The sequence below is a fragment of the Dryobates pubescens genome, chromosome 1 (genome assembly GCF_014839835.1).
Source record: "Dryobates pubescens isolate bDryPub1 chromosome 1, bDryPub1.pri, whole genome shotgun sequence".
NCBI classification, from domain to species: Eukaryota; Metazoa; Chordata; class Aves; order Piciformes; family Picidae; genus Dryobates; species Dryobates pubescens.
This window is the reverse complement of record NC_071612.1, coordinates 48,533,071-48,553,444: the sequence shown is the minus strand read 5'-3', so window position 1 is coordinate 48,553,444 and position 20,374 is coordinate 48,533,071. Positions and strand designations below refer to the sequence as shown.

The window sequence follows — 20,374 nt, the reverse complement described above, 5'->3', positions numbered from 1 at the left end:
TTCACTTGGTAATTACTAACTTTAATAGTTTACTAACTAGTTTACTAACTTTACTACAAAAAGTCTTTTTTCCCCACTCTTTTCGGTTCCCTAATTTATGTCTTCCTTTCCCAACAATTCCCACCTTAAGATCTGCAATACTTAAACAAGAAATCTTCAACACTTCAATCCTTTGCACAAATGGTATGCCCAAATTCTATACCACTCAGTCTCCAAAATAAATGCTTCCCAAAAAACTACAGCCAGAATAATAAGCTACAACTCCTCCCTTTAATATCCAGCTTGCTTTGTCTTCAGGATCAGGCTCCCAATAAAAAATGTCTTGAGACATCAGCAGTTCATTTATTCCAAGAAAGAGTTAAAATCAGCTTAAATTTCACTCATTTTTTCTTATCAACCCACTATTATTTGCTGAACAATGAGGCTTCCTAGTTAAGGCTTCAATGGGTAAGGTATCTGCAAAGCAGAGAATAAAAAAACTAAATCGAGGACAGTAAAAAGTGCTTAAGTAGTTCAGGTATTCACCTCTCTCTCTATTAGAAATCACTACTCAAGGTCCCAAGAAACCAACTATCTCCAGCACTGCAGTAAACTCAAATTTGTTGCACTGAACACTGCCAAAAGACAGTTCAGAAGCAGTTAAAATGGCATCCTTTTTCTACAGTCAGATGCTGAAACAACCTTTTCAGCTTGTCACTTCTGGTGCTTTTGAACTAACTAAACTCTTAGTTTTAGCTTGATTATCAAAATGAGCATTATCTATGTAGATTATTTACTTTACTTGACAGCTGACTATGTAACTCCCTACAACTGGCAGAAAGAACAGTTTGTAAAACTACAGCCATACATAGTAGTTAATACACCAAATGTTATGCCACTGATCTTTATATACATAGGCTTTCAGAGAATTGCCAATCACAGTAAGCCAGCTTTTGCCTCCACAGTCAAAACATTAACCATCCCCAGGGTTGCTAGTCCTTTTAGTCTTCACTTAGATGCTACATTCTACTGAAAACTACCCTAATATCTCAAGTTATCTTGCATAAAGGTTTCCAAAAATATTATGAAGTATATTTATGGAGTCATTAAGCCCCTTCCATTGCTGCATTTATGCAAGTTATGCAATGATATTACTGTCCAGAGGTGGACTTTCTCCTCATCCCTCAACAGATCGGAAATTTCAAAAGTGCTTTGAATCAAATAAGGAAAACTATTTTTCAGTGCATTCTTTCCACAAGTGGCATACTGACAGATTACACATCCCTTAACTACAATAGTGACAGAACATAACTGCACTTTTTTCTGTCCTAATAGTCCTCTAGCACAGGCATGTCTGTCTTTTCTACAAAGATGGTATTCACTTTGGGACAAAAATCCATGGAATCACCCACCCTAGGAAAGTTAATTTATGACATCCACCACAGGTTACTAAGAGTCAATCCCTAACTCCTCCTGGCTTCTAAAAATGAGATTCCACAAATGAAGCAGAGTACAGCACTGCAAAGGCAGCACCAGCATGATGCCTGTCCCCTACAAATGGTGTCCCATCATTTATTTTCAGCAAGCAAATTACATTTACATTCTCAGCCTTGAAGACTGCATCAATATTCTATAATCAGGAAAAATTCTTGGCCATTTCAGCCCCTAACGAGGTATGAAAATAGACAACAAATCTGAGGCAAAGGAGAGAGGTAAATTAATTGTCTCTTTGTCTCTACGAGTTCAAACATTCAGCCAAGAAGGTTTACTCTAAAAACTGAAAGGGGTGGCTAGATTAAAATCCTGGGCGTTGATGAGGTTGCCCAGAGTTCCCAAAGAGGTGAAGCAGCACAGAAGAGTTAGGGTAGGAGTCCTACAGGGGAAATAAGCAGACTATAGACAGGCCCCAGGGTGAAAACGTCGTCTGAGGTAGCAAGACCTCACATGGGGCACGAAAAAACAGCAGCCCCAGAAATACCCTGCGATACTCCCGACGACTTGAACGTTAAGGACGGCCGCTGCGACCCTTTCTCGCGACTCCTCCACACACCCTCCTCCCTCACGCCGTTCTGTGCCTTTTCCCACACAACAGCAAGAGCCCGAACCCGCCGCTATTCTCAGAGAGATGAGATGAGATGAGGCGAGGCGAGGCGAGGCTGCGGCACGACCCCCGATTTCCCGCTCGGAGCCCTACGCCACGCCGCCAGACCGGATCGGGGGTGCAGACCCGCCCACCAGCTCCAACAGCCACCTCACCCGCCTGGCCCCACCGCGACAGTTTTCCCTCGCTCCGGTCCCGCTGCCACAGCTTTCCCTCGCTCTGCGCCCGCCTAGCCAATCACCAGGCAATCACAGCGGGCACAGGCACAATTGACAGGCAACGCTAACCAATCGTAGCAAGACAGGGGGTGATGCCCAGCACGCGAGCTGTTTTAAAACAGATGCTGGTCGGAGGCTATAGTCTTGCAGGCGCGCGTGGCGGAGGTGTCGCGGGCGGGGCGGCTGCAGGAGCCGTTGGGGCTTCGCGCGCCGCCGCCGGCGGCGCGTGACCGTCTTTGGGGCGGGCGGGAGGAGGCGGGCAATGCCGCCGCCGTAGAGCCCCTGCCGTAGAGCCTTTGCTGAGGGCTTTGCTAGTTGCCAGCCCGCCCCTGCGGCACTCCCTGACCCTCCCTCTTTTCGCGAAGGAGGGCCGGCTGCTAACTTCTCCGTTAGCTTTTCAGAACCTGGCTGGTGTTTTTTTGTATCTCTCGTATTATTTCCGGTCTTGAAAGATGTCCCTGGGCACTTAGGGTATGCTCTGATGTGCAGTTATGCTTTAGAGAAGCATTTGGTTTTGTGCAGGTCTATGCTGACCTGTATTACCTACCAGAAGTAGGCCTGTTTGCAGTCCCTGTTGCTCTACGTAGTATTTGACAGCTTTTAGTTAAGGATTTAATGGGTGGACTGTTCCGTGGATAAAGAATTGGCTGGATGGTTGCATCCAGAGGGTAGTAGTTGATGGCTTTAAGTCCAGTGGGTATTGGTGGTAAGTGGTGTCCCTCACGGGTCTGTACTGGGCTTTTGTTGATGATACAGTGAGACAGAGTGCACCATCAGAAAGTCTGCGGATGACACCAAGCAGAGGGCTGTTATTGATACGTCACAGGGTCAAGATGTCATCCAGAAGGACTTAGAGAAGATGGAGGGTTGGGCCCAGGTGAACCTCACAAGGTCCAGCAAGACCAAGTGTAGGGTCCTGTGCCTGGGTCAGAACAATCTTCATTATCAATACAGACTGGGAGATGTGGTGATAGAAAGCAGCCCTGTGAAACAGGACTTGGGAGTTCTGGTGGAAAAGAAGCTGGACATGAGTCAACAGTGTGCACTTGCAGCCCAGGCGGCCAGTTGCATCCTGGTTTGCATCAAAAGAAGCATGGCCAGAAGACTGAGAGAGGTGATTCTGCTACTTTGATGGAGTACGTCCAAAGGTGGACCACAAAAAAACAATTCTACAAGGGCAGGCTGAGGGAGCTGGGGTTGTTCAGCCTGCAGAAGAGAAGGTTCCAGGGAGACCTAATAGCAGCCTTTCACTTCCTGAAGGGGGTCTACAAGAAGGCTGGAGATGGACTGTTTACAAAGGCCTGCAGTGATAGCATATGGGGCAATGGTTTTAAATTAGAGAAGAGTAGCTATAGATTGGATGTTAGGGACAAGTTCATTACCACAAGGGTGGTGGAACACTGGAACAGGCTGCCAGGGTAGTTGTGGCCCCATCCCTGGAGATATTCAAGGTTAGGTTCAACAAAGCTCTGAGCAGCCTGATATAGTGGAAGATGTCCCTGCTGACTGCAGGGGGGTTGGACAGTATGACCTTTGGACATTTCTTACAATCCAAACCATTATATGATTTCCATTTCTTAGAAATAAACGTTAGCTTAGTAACCATTACAGGCACTTTTCAAGCCAGTTGGGCTGGAGGCTGTGCAGTGCTCAGTACTGCTCCTGAGTTTCGATCAAAGCTCTTTAGGGAGCACAGCTGTGCAGCTGTAGCACTGCTGTTTGATGGGCAGACATTAAATGCAGCTGATTCAGTAAAGAATATGGGATTAGCTTGTGAGTTCTTCAATTTATGAGATAACCCATGTAAATTCCTCTTTATGAATACATTCCAGAGCTTTTAGCAATCTAGTTTTAAATATGCATTGCCATGGAATTGTCACATCGCAACTACTAGACATTTACCTGTTTGGGTTTGCTTATTTTTCAAAGAAAGCCTTATAATTCTTTTATCAAAATTAACATAATACAGTAATGTATTTTATAAACTGTAAGTCTTCATTGAAAAGTTCTGCATGACCAATGTAACCAAACCTATTGCCTTCAATATTAAATTTGACTGTATTTTCATTTTGTGTCTGCTTGGGTTTTTGACCACACCTAAATCAGCCACACAGCTAGTATGACTAAATTTGGGCTGTGTTAAATTAAAGTTTGGAGCATTTTGACTGCAGCTTGGTTTCCTTGTTACCTTGGAGATTGTTCACCCCATGGCAGAAAACTCCATGCATCTCAGTTGGTGTTGCTGACAGGAAGTACTGAAAGAATGCAGTCTCAAGTGGAGAAAAAAACTCAACAATGCACAACTTCTCAGCATTTTCTCTATTTCATGTATGTTACATCTTACTGAATGGGATACCACATTACAGCCTTTTTGGAGTACAAACAGCTGCTTGCTGAACCAGTTGCTCAGCTGGAAGTGGTAACCTGTGCCAGCACTTAACAGCAGAAGGTCTCAAGGAAAACATACAAATTTGCCATTAGGTTTTTAACTTTATGACATAATGTGAATAAGAGAAAAAAAAATCAAAATAAGCAAGAAGTATTCCATTTTTACATTATTCTCTTATTAAACATCAAAGTCAGACATAGAAACTAATTTGATTTTCACTTTGACCTTTGCCTCTCTAAATGAAATTAATGATCCTTTTTCCCTTTGTTCCCCATGTGCTAATTAGGTATCAGCATTTTCACTAGCCTTTTGCCCACAGGTGCTACCTGCTTTTTTTTGTTCACTATAATTTGGATTTACTAAGAATGACTCTTTCTAACGTGTGTTTACTTTGGATTTTGCTGTGACTAGTGACAAAGTCTGAGGTGAATATTTTAATTTCTTTTCTACTAAGACAAGCTTTACCGGGCATGCAATAGATTTTATTAAATCAAGCAATATATCTGATTTTCTTCAGGTCTTCAGAAAAAGTTTGTACATCTGGAAGCTTGGCATGGCTTAATCAAAAGTGCTTGTCCACCTCAGCACTCTCTGAGACATTGTTTTTCTTGTATTACAACAAGCAGAATCCTCAGCAAGCAAACCCTTCTGTCAATCCCCCATTTTAAAAAGCTAGGTCTAGTTACTTGTACCCTGAAACACAATGTCTAATTCCATCAAGTTGGAACAGTTGTAAGGAATAAGCTGCCCCTTTCCTCCTCTAGTAGGCACTGCTTCCAATAAGTTCAACCTTGCTTTAATTTCCTCCTGTTTCTCTCACATAACCCTTAATCGCATTGAGCATTTAAAGTTGTATTTCACTTGTGTAGCAGTAGCTGTTGTTGGGGGAAGTGTGAAGAACCATTAAAATTTTAAATCAAATTTCTAGGAGTGGCAACTATTCACAGCAAAAGGACAGTTTCTTACAGGTGTAATTTCTTTCTTCTAAAATGCATAAATACCATTCATTCGAAAATTTAATTCACTTATCTTTAATGTTTAGTAGAGGATAGGGAAAAAGACCAGGCCCAGAACGATATTTGTTATTTATCAGAGTATTTAGCTTTTTACTGCTTTATTAAATCAGTACCTTACTATGTATCTATTTAACCTTAGAACTCATTTTAAAACTTTTTTTTTTTTTTTAATTACTTTACAAGAGTTATAGCATAATTTACAAAAAGCACTTGGCACAAATTCTGGTTAGAAAATGACTTTAAATTGTAAGTAATACACTATTTACCCTGAAGCTTTATAAGGTTTCCATTAACACTGAGTAACACAAATACTTTTTTGAAACTATCACAGCTCTGATGGATGAGGAATGAGGGCAGAGTCCTGCCAAGATTATGACATTTATTCCTTTGGCTAAATTTGAAAATGTGAAAGAGGTCTTTTTCTTGCACATTTTATTTTATAGCACTGCACCAGACAGTTGCTTTTCTTTTCCTTCTAAGTTATTTTAAGTAGTTGTAACATAGAAGTCCTTGATGATTTCTAACTTCTTTTTCTTTGGAACTCTAGCAAGCCCTGGCATATATGTTCCTAGAGTGGGCTATTACTGCAGTTGTAATATACTTTAATAGAGGTGTAAGCTTTTCTTTTTTTTATTTTGTTAGGGTAAATTCTACTATGGCCTGGAGCAGGAAAAGAGGGTATGTAGTATTTCTGCATTCTGGACATGTTTGATATGTGGAAATACTTTAAAAGGAAGTAGACATCCTTTGATGTTTAGACAGCGGTCTCTGTAGAAAGCCTAGACATAATATGATTGTAAATCTAATTATAGTAAGCTGTCTAAAAAGACTTCAGTCAATCAGACCATTTTATTTGGGGTTTCATTTTATCAAGGAGCTGCAATGCCTGTTTAGCAGAATCCTCCTAGCAAGGCATTCTAGTGCCTAAAGGATCTCTTTACTTGAAAGGTTCTGTTTGCTGTCATTCAGCTTTCTTCCTTTAAAGTGTTGGACTCTTTTTAATTATAAAATTAGAAAATCTCATATCACTGGAACAAATATTTAAAATATTAATTGCAGAGAAAACACCATAGATAATTGCCTTCTTGATTCTGTGAATCAGTTTGAAACTCACATGCCGCATGATTTTAACATAAAGATATGCAATGAATATGAAAAAAAGGATCCTGAACCATGTCTGGGTTTCCCTAAGAGAGTATAAATATCAACATCAGTGGTGTAAATAGAATTAAATCAGCTTTAAGCCAATATTGCTGAGTGCAGAGCGATGTAAAATGTGCATAACAAAGTGTCTAAAATCTCTTTGCTTGTTTCCTCCCATTACTTTTAGAACTTTCTGCTTTCTGCTCCCTCTCTATCTCACTCTAAAAGCCTGGACGCTGTGTGACAAAGCTATACCCGTAATCACTCAGTGAAATGCCTGTTTTCTGGCAATACAGCTGACCTCAGAAGGATGGAGCAGATGAGAATTGCTGAAGAAATTAACACAGCAGAAGGTTGGCAGAAGAAGGGGTGAACATCAGGACATAGAGGGGAAGAAAGGGTGGGGAGGAGGGAAGGGCTGAGGAAGATGGGGAATCTTGTCCTGCGATACTGCAGTCTTTTGAGACTCCACCGTTACAGAATGCTTTCCTGTTTGCTTTTAAGGCAGACGTTTTAGATTAATTCTGAATGTCAGTATATCCTCCACATGTCTGTATAGCAGTAATTAAACAGGTTTGACATTTTTAGTGCCTGTGGAAGTGGCTACTGCTCCGGCAACATTGAAACCTAAGTTTTCTGTCCACAAGGATGTGAAACAAAGTGCTACAGGACAGGCTTCCTTTCATCATACTGCTGATATCTCAGTCCTCACCACAGGGCTTGGAAAGATCTGAGACAGTCCCCCCCCAGTCACTGCTTAGTTTTATATTTCTCTGCAAATATTGTCAGAAAATACATGAATTTATGGTAGCTTCTGTGAAAATCTTAGAGCACATTTCATCATTGGAACCAAACAGGTTTCAGAAATCAAACTGTAAACTCTGGTCGTATATACCTGACTCAAACGTTAAGTGGAATTTTACCAGGGAGGCTAATGATTTTTATATCACATTGCCTTTTGAATATTTGATTTTCCTGGACATAAATTACATTGAGTGCAGCAATGGAAAACAATATTTAATTTCTACTTTCCCTAGATTTAAACATTTAAAGTACCTTAGCAGTAGTTTGACAAGTGGAAAAGAGTCTGCTCGCTCTTTAGGCCATACTTGGCTTTAAATTTCAGCTTGTTCTGAGAATCCTAAAAGGCATCTATGTATCAAGCTCACATCCTTTAAATTTATAATCCTTCTGCTAACTAGCACTTTAGTCAGGAAACTCTGGACTGTCAATGCAAATTATAAACAACCTAAGATGCTTGTGTGAAATTTTCTTTATGTTTTCTGAGGCTTTGAGGATTTGGTGACGTGCTTGGGGACACAATTAAGAAGGTCTGAAGCAAAGCAACCTCTGTTTCTGTAAATTTCTTTAATTTACATATATATGTATATTACACATATGTAGAATCCCTGATTTAACTTTAGGGGTGTTTATAGTATTCATTAACTACAGCTAACAATGATTTATTTATTTGTTTAGATGTCTTTCCTACAAAGCCTCATGACACAACCAAAATTGCAGTGGCAAACTAAACCAAGAATCACTACCTTGTGGGCGACTCTAAACAATATCGGTGTTACGCAGTTTAACTATGCCTTCCTGATTTCTGGTTATATGTTACAACAATGAAGCAGGAATTGAAAATTAACACTTCCAAACCTACTGAGCAGTTATGTCAACTTAGTAAACATTTGATTTAGTTGTATTTTTAAACATGAGTTTTACAGGTTACTGTTTCCAGCTTACTGGAGAGCTGCGCAAGTGCAGTTTCCCTGAATACAAGAAAGCCACTAGGTGGGAGCATGTAATCTTAAAAGAAGCTTTGTCAACCCCATCTGTTTTCATATTGAAGGAGCTTTTCCCAGCATCCAGGAGATGCTGCAACACCATCCACATCGTGTCAAGTTTGGGATCAATTCGGGATTTTTCGAGGCTCAGGATCACACTGGATGCTGGGGGGACACTGCCTGCCTTGCTGCTCCATCAACCCAGGAAGGCTTGAGCTGGAGCAAAACAGAGGCAAAGTCTTAATAGAAGTTATAACCTCCAAAAAGAAGATCTCATACCTAAACAAGGACCACAAGTACTCTGCTTAAGATAATTATGTAGAAAGCCCCAAAGAGCTAGACTGAAAAAAAAAAAAAAAGGGGGGGGGGGGGGGGCGCAATGCAATATTCCATCCAAAACCTATGGAGATTTCATAGGATACCCATCCACCTTGTTTTGTTTGTTTGTTTTCAATGGGAAATACATCATCACATGACTCCTAACCTGAGGGGATCAATAAGAAAAATTGTAGGGCTGCCAAGTAAACTCGAAGTAGCCAACTGACCAGTCTGGGTTTAGTCAATTCTAAAGAAACTCCAGGATGATGTTGTTAGACTGAGAGGTGTAACGTGCAATAACTTTCTGAGAGCAGCCATAGTACTAGAAAGATGGTGCCAGATGAGCTGCTTTCAGAAGAATTTCATCAGCAAACTGAAAAAGAAAAAAAAAAAGAAAAAAATCTGACATCCACAGCAGGAGTATCTGAGAGTTGGAAAACTGCAAGCGGAAAAAATGAACACAAAATGATTTTTCATTGTTCCCTGTAGTATGAGAAGGGGAGGAACAGCTAATGTAATCATCAGGCAGCCAATTCAAAATAAAGTGGTTTTTCATATGTCATAATTAATCTTGCCATAGACTCTGTCAGAGACCAGACAGGTAAGCTGAAAAAAAAAGTAAGACAAGTTCACATAGGGTAGGAGTAGTAAACATGATGAAATGAATGCAAGCTTTAAAGCTGGAAGTTTGTGAATTGTTACTTATGGAAATTTTTGAGACTATACCAAGACTCTGTCTGTGCCTGTACCCTGTCCCCAGGTTCTCACTGTTGGTTATTGGTGGATTATGATACGTAGCTAAACTGATGTGCAGATATTGCCAAGTCCATTCCTGTCTTCCTGTGATGCTGAAAAATTTGGCCCATGTCTGTAAGCTCCAAGGCCCTCAAAGCTAGTTAACAGTGTCTGGTTGTCTTGGATTGAGAGGCCAGTATTCGTGAAGATTAATGGGAGTAGTTGTGTTCAGAGAAAAAAATCTCAGAAGCCAGCTGAAGTGTGCATTGCTTAGACCAGCACAAAACAAATAGGCAGAAATACTGGTGGCAGCACAGAAGCAACCATCTGCAGGTGGGTGTCTGAATAGATTTAAAGAAGTGGGGGGAGGGGGGGAGGAAGCTGTACAGTTCATGACCTGTAAGATTCTGTACGATTCTTCAAATCATAACTTGGTATAAAGTTCATAGTGATTGGATGTTCATTTCTGAATATCATTATTAAATTTCCACAGGTACAAGATTTTGTAGAGGCCAGGGAACAGCTGGCGAAACTACAAACTTAATCTTGCTCTCTATAGAGACAGTGACAAAGCTCATGTTGAGTTTAGCTAGAGGCATAGCCCAGTGATGCTCTTACTATAAAGCTTGGAGTGCTATGTACTCAATTACTGACAGACTGTCCTAATGGGATAATTTGCAAATATGCAGTACTAGTAAAGTGATTTTTTTTTTTAAAGTAACTCCTCTTACTATTTTTTTTAATTAGGATCAAATGTTTTTTGTGTAAGTAGATGACCTGCTCACATCCCATGTTCCCTTCCTGCTCAGTTATATAGTGAGCTCACAATTTATTCACAAACCCAGTGTCTTTCCCATTAATCTGTAAGAGAACTCTTAGCAAAACCATTCCCCAAACTGAAAAATGCATACTAGAAAGTTACTGAGGGAAACTAATTTCTGTAACTGGTTTGGGTGGATATTTTCAGTTTGCTTGTGAAAAAACCCTCTTTGCAAGTCATAAAAACCTCATTATAATTTTGAAACACATTTCATGTCTATGCATCAGGTCTGCTGCCTGTGCAATTCTCAATGCTTTAACAGTATTAGTTACTGGAATTACTCAAGACATCAGAAATAGAAACACTCTGTTCCTCACTGGAATTTTAGTTCATTGGCCAAGCAGAGTTACTGCTTTCTCCAGGCAAGTTTTTGAAATGTCATTCCCAGCCTCTATCCTGTATATCAATATATGATCAAATCGTCATTCTGAAATGCTTAACTGTACAACTGAGTGGTTATTTCTTATATACAGGATGACCAAACCTGCTCACTGTCAGAAATTTGGAGTAATAACTACATGGAAATAAAAAAATTGTCTGTGATTTAGTGCTATTTGGCTGATATGGGAGGTTTAGGCTGGAGGTTAGGAAGAAGTTCTACACAGAGATTGCCCATTGGAATGGGCTGCCCAGGGAGGTGGTGGAGTCACCATCATTAGAGGTGTTCTGGAGGAGACTTGATAGGGTGCTTGGTTGCATGGTTTAGTTGATTAGGTGGGTTGGATAATAGGTTGGACGCAATGATCTTGAAGGTCTCTTCCAACCTGGTTTATTCCATTCTATACAGTGGGTGAAGAAATGTTACTTTTGCCTCTATTTGCCAAAGCTTTGTCCTAATTTATTACACATTTGGATTTCCAGAGGAACTAAGTTTTGTGCATGTCCTGAGCTTGATGAAGGACTGAGGGAATTGAGACACAGCAACATGACTATGGCTACCATGGGCTACATCCTCATGTATACTTTAAGCATTGCAGCCTTATGCACCTACCAATCTGAGGTGATCCTCAGGCTTTCGGGCCCCTCTTCCAAAGCTTGGGAAGAGTTAGATGCTTTAGCAAGGACTTCTCAGGAACTGGCAGAGCTGGAACCTGTATGAATTAACCTGTGAATACAATGAGGCTTGGCATGGAATTTAAACAGTCTGGGGCATGTCTGCATATCTGCTTCAGGTGAGTCAGTGTGACTGCAAAGACTGCAAAAGAAGACCCGATCATGAGGCACTTTCTGTTCGGGCTCCAAAATCGACAGAGCTGTGATAGCATGATACTGAACCAAACAGCCTTTTTGCCCTAGGTCTAAAGGCAGTTCTGATTTTTTTCACAATTATGCTGTTTCTGGCTCTGGAAGCAACCAAGTCATTGTTAGCTCTAGGCTGCTTAACAGTACCACGTTGCTTAGACAGACTCCAAATTAATGAGGTTGAAACCAGATGCTTCCCTCCTACTAAGCATTCACTTGGAGCTACATACAATCTTATCTGCAAACATAAATAACAAAAGTTACTCTGTTTAATATCTAACTTTAAGTTTTCCTACCAGGGCTGCAGGAGACCTCTCATTATCTTCACACCCATATTTCTTTACTTTTATCAGAATTAACTACTAACTTCTTACCTACTGTATGGCAGACCCACCCCTACCTGTGTTTCTGCACAGTACTAAAAGGGAACGTGCAGGTACTTTCTGTAAAACTGCAAGAAATGCAGGTGCAAAACTAAGTTGGGTCTTAAGACTATGCAAAAGCACAGGATGAGGTGGCTTGGCAAGTTTAGCAGAGCATAACCCTTCATTTGCATGTATTGTTAATTATATAAAATAGTGCACCTCCTTTGCCTCACAGAAAACTCTGGTTTCACAGGCAGGGAAGCTGCCTTCTGCTAAGGAACCACATATTATGTTTATTTGGTATGTCCAATGCAGGAACCTGCAAATATTAACATAGTCTTGCAGCTAGCCCGAAAAGAGAGACGACTGTTGTCCCAGTTATAGAAATGAGGAAAAAAAATAAAAAGAGAAACCGGAGGCAATAGAGGCACAGCAGGCATCTGCTTTAATTTAAAATGCTTGCTTTAACTGAAACAACACTGGAGCAAAGCAGCAAACTTTTGATCTAACCTGGCTCTCTCTCCTTCATTTTTACCTGAAAATTGTCCTAATGCATTTTGTATTGTGTTGAAATCAGAAATGTCCCAGTTCTAGCATTTCTAGTTCTTGGCTGCATCTAGGGATCTGGTTCCAAATCAGAACCTCACTGAGGCCCATAAACCATGAGAAGTGACACTCCCCTTGGAGGGAACAAATATGTGAAGCCCAGACACAGCCACACAGAGTGACCGGAGAGTAATTTTCTCCTTCAAAGCCACAGGTGTTGCTCAACTTGATTAAAAAAAAAACCAACCAACCAAATAAACCAAACCAAAACCAAACACCATTCAATAATGACTGTCCTAATAATGAGGTAAAATTAGAAAAAGTGAAGAGGTCACCACCTCATAGCATTATCCAAAGGCTGGTGAGTCTGCTGCAGGATGAACTGAGAAGGTTCTAGAAGCAGGTCTCCCAAATCCCCAGAAATGTTGTAATCATCACATTTTTTCTCTCCTTATAAAATGGTATTGCTGATTCCAGTGTATGGCTCAATCAGGAAGGAACTCAAGGGTTTTTTGGGTAAAAAATGGGCATGTCTGACTTAAAACTCTGGCAGGGTTAATCAGCTAAACAAGGTCACAGAATAAGTTTGTGCATCCATGCGCATGTTCACATGGATGCTGTTTACACGATGCCAGTTGCAGCTGCTGGTAACAAGTGCTGTCTTCGAGTGTGCCTTGGGACAAGGCAGGCTGGGGACAAATAGCCACTAGAGGTGAAGCTACACTTGTGGTGAGGGAGTTCAACTATACAGACATGAGTCACGGTGCACACCACATGGATGGAAGATGAACCCCAGCCCATTCTATTTAGTAGGTTATATTACAGCTTGTGGCATTAATAGCATTTAAGGGAAGGCAAGTTGATTCAGTTAATCTCAACCCCAACATGCAACCCTGTCTAAAGCCCCCTAAACTCCAGCTGGGACAGGAGAGGAAACACACCACTGCACGTAGCCAAACAGTATTTGAGCCTTCATAGGCATGCATTTCTGCATTCACTGACTGATCCTTCAACACAGTATGCCCTACCCTTGCAAGTAAAACAAACCTACATCTGCATCCCACTTTTCACTGCCTCGTTCAGACGAAGAACCTAGTTGTAGGTGTTATAATGTGGTTGTAGGGGACCATGAGGCTGATTTGCTCCAAACTGCACTATCACAGAGAGCGACCACCAACCATTTTCCAGTTTACAGGTAACACTATAGAGAAGAGAAAACTACTAAAACAAGATCACATGGATAAATGAAATTCTCTAATACACAGGGAAAACATTTAAAAGCTTTAGAACATCTTACAGAAAGTTTTCCACCCTATGAGAGGCAGAAATAGTAAACACAAATCATCAGTTTTGTGAAACAAAACTGTGGTACTGCGATCAGTGTAACTGATTAAAGTCTTGTAAAGATCATCCCACTTCCCCTCTTCCTGTCTCCAAGCACTCAGAACCATATCTTAAATGTTGCCTTGACTTTAAAAGTGAAGCTAAGCCACAAAACACAGCATGGAATCGATTTTTAAGAAACTATGCCCAAAATAGCCCTCAAATACACTTAGTGATCTATTCTTACAGCAGATGATAGTTTATTTTACCAGCACAGTGTTCTGAAAGACTTACAGAAGAGTGCAATACAGTGCAGTAAAAAGCCTCAAGATTACTAAGCTTTTGTATCATTTCCCCTCAGTAAACCCATTCATGACAGTTAGAGGAATCAGGTCCTAAGCTGTTATGAAGCCCAAGGAACTCTTAGAGTCACCTGAGAATTTTTTATTAAAAAATAAACAAACAAACAACAACAACAAAAACCCCAATGGATAAAGGACATCCTAACTACTGACTGTCTAACACAGTTCTGTACCATTCAGTGGTGCATGAGACTTTATTTAATGTGAGAACATGCAATAAATAACACACCACCATATCATTTCTAGAGATCACTGTTCTAATGTTTCTTGTTGCTACAGCTTGCTCTCTAAAACCTGTCTGGACGATGTCAAGTCACACACAAGTTTAATTCCCTCTTCCCTACCCCCTCAGACTTTAACAAGTATTGCTACAATTTTGTTTTCATTAAAAGCTTCTAATGGTATTTATATGCAGCATTCTCCTTTAGAACAGGAGGACCCAAAGGTGAAATCAAGCAGCAGACGACTTCACCACAAAATGAGTAATCATTTATGTTCCAAGCTAAAATAAATACAAACAGAAAGCTCACTGTTCTAATGTCATTTAGCAACTTAATTTTTTCTAAACTTAGGTTTTGTAAAAACATTTTGAGCTCATTTTATTTTTGTTTTCTTTGGAAAGACTGAAGTGAAACATCTATGCTTTTAACTTCTTCACTACTTTCCTTTCCCTGTGGCACAGGGGTGACAGCTTTTCTCTTTCATTACATATTCTGGTTTAACCATGCACCTTTTCAAAACAGTCCCACCACTTATATGAGCTACACCTCTAGATTTACACTCCCCATCACCATCACTTACAGTTACCTATAAACAATTAGCACACACATTTCTGAACAGCTAAACTGCCCCAGAGTTGTCTGTGTTTTTATTATAACTAGTTCCTTCATTTCAGTGGCATCATGGATGAGCTCAAGTCTGAAAGGCAATGCTCCACCTAGGGCAAGTGCTTATTTTTACTCAAGTAATTACAGAAAAGAGTTGACACTGACATTTACAAAAATATGTCAGAGCACAACCACCACCCGCTGAGCTGAACATGAGAATTCATGCCTGCCAGTCTTGTTTTTCCCCTCAGAGTATGACTGATTTGACTCACGCCTGGCTTTAACAAAATTTCCAGATCTCTGTTAGAATTCTAGTTGGTAGGAAAAATTCCTAAACATGCATCTGAATTTCTGTTGCTGTGCTCATATTATGTCTTTGATGAAAAGATACAGCAAAACATTCTGTACCATTTTATAGTGTTTCATAAAGATTCACATGTTGAAGGAAAGTTACCTATTAATGCAGATGGGAATCTGCAAGGAATTGTTTTAATTTCTTTCACAGACATCTATGAAAATCCCAGTTTAGTTCCCTAACCTAACCTCAATGCTTCTTGCTCAACAGCATTAGCAAAGCATTGGTCCTTTGATATTGAAGCTACGACATAAACATCTCTTTGCCTTCCAACAATCCCACTTATGATTTGGTTACTGGTCATGACCCCATTGTTTGTTGTGTAGGTGAATTGTAAGGATTGCTGGAATTCTTATAAATCCCAAGTAAATAAAGATGAAAAATAAAGCCCACCTGTAATCAGACACCATGTAACTGCATGTTAATGGACTGTTCAGGGCCCTACTGGCATATGTTAGCAAAACGCTATAGCATTATACTCAATTTCATCATGACAGTGAATGTTTTAAATAAATTCTATTTATAAAATTACAGTAATGACTACAGTTGATACCTTACACACAGCCAAGTAAAAAACCCACACTGGAATGTATGTAAATATTGCTAAGGCATACACTATGAAAAAGCAATTAATTTTAATTAAAAACCATCTTCATTTTAAAAGTTTACCAGAATCTGTTACACTGAGCATTGCAGTCTTTGAAAGCAGAACAGAAGCTGTTTACAAGGATTAAACAGTAATTGATATCCAGCTGCTTGGAGCTGGGCTGCTGACTGAACATGTACTGAAAGCTGGGCTGAAATCCCCTCTCAGCTGATGGCAGTGGTCATGCTGCTGTTTCTATGAGTCTGGAATTTCACCCCAGTCTTTACATTCTTTGTCGGTTATAGTGGAGCAGCCAGAAGAAGAAAGATGGTTAGAGATCAAGTCGACTCACAGTTCAAAAATCCAATCTTCAAGCAGCTGCAAGGTGTAGAGGAAGGAGAAGGAGGTTTACAGCACAGTTAAAATGAGTATCTCTAAAAATGTGGTAAGTGGTCATTGAAGTAGCAGATCTGATGATACTGATGACCACTCATGGAAAGAAGTAAATCAGAGACTTGGTCCTTGGTGATGACAACATTGTATTTGCCTTTGACTAGAAGGTAGGCAAGCATAGTACATGAACATCTAGTGTGTGTATCACACACAAAGTATTCCAGAAGCTGAAAAATTTCTCTGCACACATCAAGATATTGCTAGATGAACTCAATTTCAAATTCAACTTTATACATTCTTTATAAAGAGAAAGGCCCCAACACTGAAGATGAAACATTTTTAGCACCAACTGCTGGCTTGCAAGTGAATACTTACTTGCAAGGGAAGAGTACAGACAGATGTTGTCTCTAAGAGACATATTGTTTTAAGGCAACATCCAAAATGACAATATAGCCACCACAGAAACTGCTTCAATGATGCTTGATGCTTTATGGCACCCATAGCTGAGGGAAAGTAGGAATTAAATTGGCATCTGTCTTCCTCTTCCCCACCATGTGCTCTGGAACACAGGAAACTGTCGACATTTGTGTGTCACTAGTTGTCATAAAACAAGCTGGTTCCTTCCTGTGTCCCATAAAACATTCTGTAGCCATTTATGTTAGCCATACTAATCACTACCAGTAGCAAGGAAAAGGCTGAAGAATTGTTGTCTTTCCTTACCACTAAGCAAATTAAAAAGTTCAATACGGTAGCAAATGCTTATGCAATTAGCATGAATGAGTGATTTGTGAACGTTTCCCAGAAGGGAAATGACGGTAGCCAATCTGGCCAGATGTGCTCCTGCAGCGCACAGCACCCAGCCTAGGGTTGGTTTTATTTCTTTGTTATCAAAACCAGTCATTTTACTTACTTGTGTCTCCACTAAACAGCATTTCAGGAATGGAGACAGTAACTTCTGAATATAGACTTATTATCTATAAAAGGAAGAGGTAAGTAGTGTCTCAGTATCCATCACTTCAAAAATTCCATCATACATTTTTATTAATAGTTACAGCACCTAGGTATGCAGCTAAGGAACTGAAGAACGTGAAGGATATTACCAGAATCACTTATGGCTACAGGCAAGGAGCAGAACTGCATCACATCCCTACTTTTTCATGATTTAAAGGTGTGTTAAAATATACCGAGATTTGCAGGAAATCTATTATTTGGCTTACACAGTAAGCTATGCCCTGTGCACTATATTATAGACAAAGTTGCATTTAAAAATTGCACACAAGGTTAAGACACTGATGAGTACTGTGCTTTCATAAATACAGTAGTATACATCTTATATACAGACCCTGGCTGTGAACTTGCAGGAAGGCTGTTAGCCAGCCATCCACAGAAAGAAGGGAATAAAGATAGTGGGGAGCGTGGTGGAAGGTGCCAAGCCTAGGCAGACTATTGATGCTAATCCCACAAGCATCGAAGCAAGAACACTCCGCTGGTCCCGAATGATCATCTTCACAGTCTCACAGAACTGAAAAATAGGGAAGAAAAAAAAAAAAAAAGGTTACATAGAAGGGCTTTAACTGGCCAACTGTAGTGGCCCACACTTTAGTACAAACCAGCGGTTGCTACCCAGCCTCTCAGGCGGGCTCAGTGCACGGTGAGGAGCGATTCTGGCACCGGCTCACAACCCAGCTGGGGCTTAACTCAGTGCTGCCTGCAGCTTCGGAAGAACCAGTCACTTCAGAGCATTTTGAGCGCATTTGTCCCAGGAATTCAGCTTCACTTTCCTCTCTGCTTGAAGTCAACAAAGGCCGAGCCACCCGCCCTCCCAAGCAGCTCCGCGGCGGCAGTAGTACCCGATGCGCGGAGCGCGGCCGTCTGCTCCGTCTGAGAGCGGCGTGCGGCACCGGGCAGCAGCGTCCCAGGTCGGCGGCGGCTGAGCTAGTCGGGGGGAGCGGAGCGCCCAGCAGAGCCGCGGCCGCCGCCGCGAAGGTCAGCCCGGCGCCGCCAACGCCTTCCCTGGCAGCTGCCGCCTTCCCGGCAGAGTGGCTCCCTGCGGGGCTCCCGAGCGCCCACAGCCAGGCCATACCTTGTCGGTCTGGAAGCTGACGGGCGCTCCGTACCGGCAGTAGGTGACAAAATGCTCGCAGTTGTTCCAAAGCAGGCTGTAGGCCGTGGCTCCCACCAGCTTCTCCGCCCGGCGGGCCGCCTCCTCGCTGCCCAGCACCTGGTCCTCGAAGAGCCGGTCCATGTGATTGACCAGGATGCTGCCGCCGTAGGCGAAGTCCTCCACTGTGTCTACGCGGATGCTGGCCGTTTTGGTGATGACGCCCAGGATGAGCCGCTTGTTGGTCACTACCTGCTGAATCTGCCGGCGATCGCCGGTAAGGGCGGGCAGGATATCGGGCATCAGGTGGGCGACGCGGTTCTCGCCCAGGTAGATACCGAAGTGGATGAAGAGGGTGCGGGGCACCTCCAGTAGGTCGCCCCGCTTGAAGCAGCTGGTGTCGTAGTACCCGGGGGCCGGCGGTGGTTCCTCATCGGAGCCCGCGGGCAGGGGCCGGACGTGAACTAGGAACAGCAGCTTCTCCAGCAGCGACGCCGCCTGCGGCACCAGGCTCTTCATCGTCGGCGAGGGGCGCCTTCGCTGCCGCCGAGAAGCCCCAACCCCCCGGCCCCGCTTTTCTATGCTACCGGGCGGGGCGGGGCGGCCACCCGGGCCAGCCCACCGGGTGAGCGGCGTGTGGGAGCGCCCGCCCCGAGGAGCAGTTGTATTTTATTGGGAAACGCGACGGGCATACTGACCCGAACCGGTGGCCCGTGGCTCCGTGTCGCCTTGACCCTCGCAATAGCAGCGTGCCCGCAGCCCGGACCCGGGTGCCACCCGCAGCTCTCTCCGACCTGTCCTCGGGGCTGCCCAGGTATAAGAGTGCGTTTAAAGCCTTTATTCGCTACAGGAAGTTCAGCGAATGGTCCCGGGGCCGCAGGCACTTCATTTACCTTCCGCCGCCGATGGCACCTAAGGAGCTCTGGGCACCCGCCCCGACAGCAGCCCCGCGGGGCGAATGGGGCAAGTGGCGCCCGGCTCGGAGGCCGGTGGGGGGCAGTGGGATAGAGCTGCCGCAGTACTCGCTCGGCGGCGGGAGGGGGTAGCGGGTCCCCGGCTCCCGAACGCGCTTTTCTTCCTCGGAAGAAAACAGGGGGCCGAGAGAGAGAAGTTCACATTTATAACTGAACTCGCCCGAAAGGTCCGCCGGCTAAGAAAGAGTGGGAAAAGGCGGAGAGGCATTATCCTGCGTTTTGGTTTGTGCTAATCCATTATGTAAATGGATAAATCCTGGCAACGGAGCCCACAAAAGAATATCCCTGTCAGGTCAACAAAGCCGCCCCGTCTGAGGCTCCGAAGTTTCAGTAGCCAAATTCCCTCCGCATAGGGGACTGAGGTATGATGGATGGGACAGACATTCATCTTACCTGGAAGATGGCAGGGCCCGGAGAGTGGCAGGGGAGGGGGCCGCCCTCACCCGCCGCCCCCTTTCGCCGAGCCCTCGCCATCACCACCGTCTCTCCCTGTCCCGCTGCCACGGCGCTTCTCTGGCGCTTCTCTGGCGCTCCGGCTCCAGCGGTGCCGCTTCGGCTGCAGGACGAAGCTTTTGCTTCTGTGGGAAACTCGGAGTGGGCGGGGGAGGAAGCAATATTGGTGAAGTGGTAATATGTTAAAACATCTTCACCCAAAACCAAGCTCTAATCTAATCTAAACCAATTTGCGTGATCTGTCCTCTGGCAGGTTGTGGATGCTTCAGCAAACACGGCAACATACTCGATACCACGTACGAAAAAAGGAAGCAAGAAGAGGAGTGTGTAGCAGCTAGTCA

At 42.8% G+C, this 20,374-nt stretch overlaps 1 protein-coding gene across 2 annotated transcripts; it reads right to left on the bottom strand.

Moving 5' to 3' along the window:
- Window positions 1-16,155: 16,155 nt before the first annotated feature.
- LRAT (lecithin retinol acyltransferase) lies at window positions 16,156-19,184 on the bottom strand. 2 transcript variants are annotated; one of them, XM_054165473.1, is made up of 3 exons: window positions 18,589-19,184; window positions 17,940-18,027; window positions 16,156-16,490 (listed from the first exon to the last, which is right to left on the bottom strand). In XM_054165473.1, the coding sequence occupies exons 1-3, from the start codon at window positions 19,123-19,125 to the stop codon at window positions 16,483-16,485; spliced, it is 633 nt and encodes a 210-aa protein (XP_054021448.1). In that variant the 5' UTR covers window positions 19,126-19,184; the 3' UTR covers window positions 16,156-16,482. The 2 variants fall into 2 exon arrangements, with proteins under 2 accessions (XP_054021448.1, XP_054021442.1); XM_054165467.1 differs by lacking the exon at window positions 16,156-16,490 and having other exon boundaries at window positions 17,485-18,027; window positions 18,589-19,178.
- Between the last annotated feature and the right edge of the window lie 1,190 nt (window positions 19,185-20,374).

What these genes read in the sequence shown, in the direction of transcription:
- LRAT (XM_054165467.1), bottom strand. Translation starts at nt 19,125, where the DNA reads ATGAAGAGCCTGGTGCCGCAGGCGGCGTCGCTGCTGGAGAAGCTGCTG. An exon ending in TCAGCTTCCAGACCGACAAG is followed by an intron (nt 18,028 to 18,588) that starts GTATGGCCTGGC and finishes CCTATTTTTCAG; the next exon opens with TTCTGTGAGACTGTGAAGAT.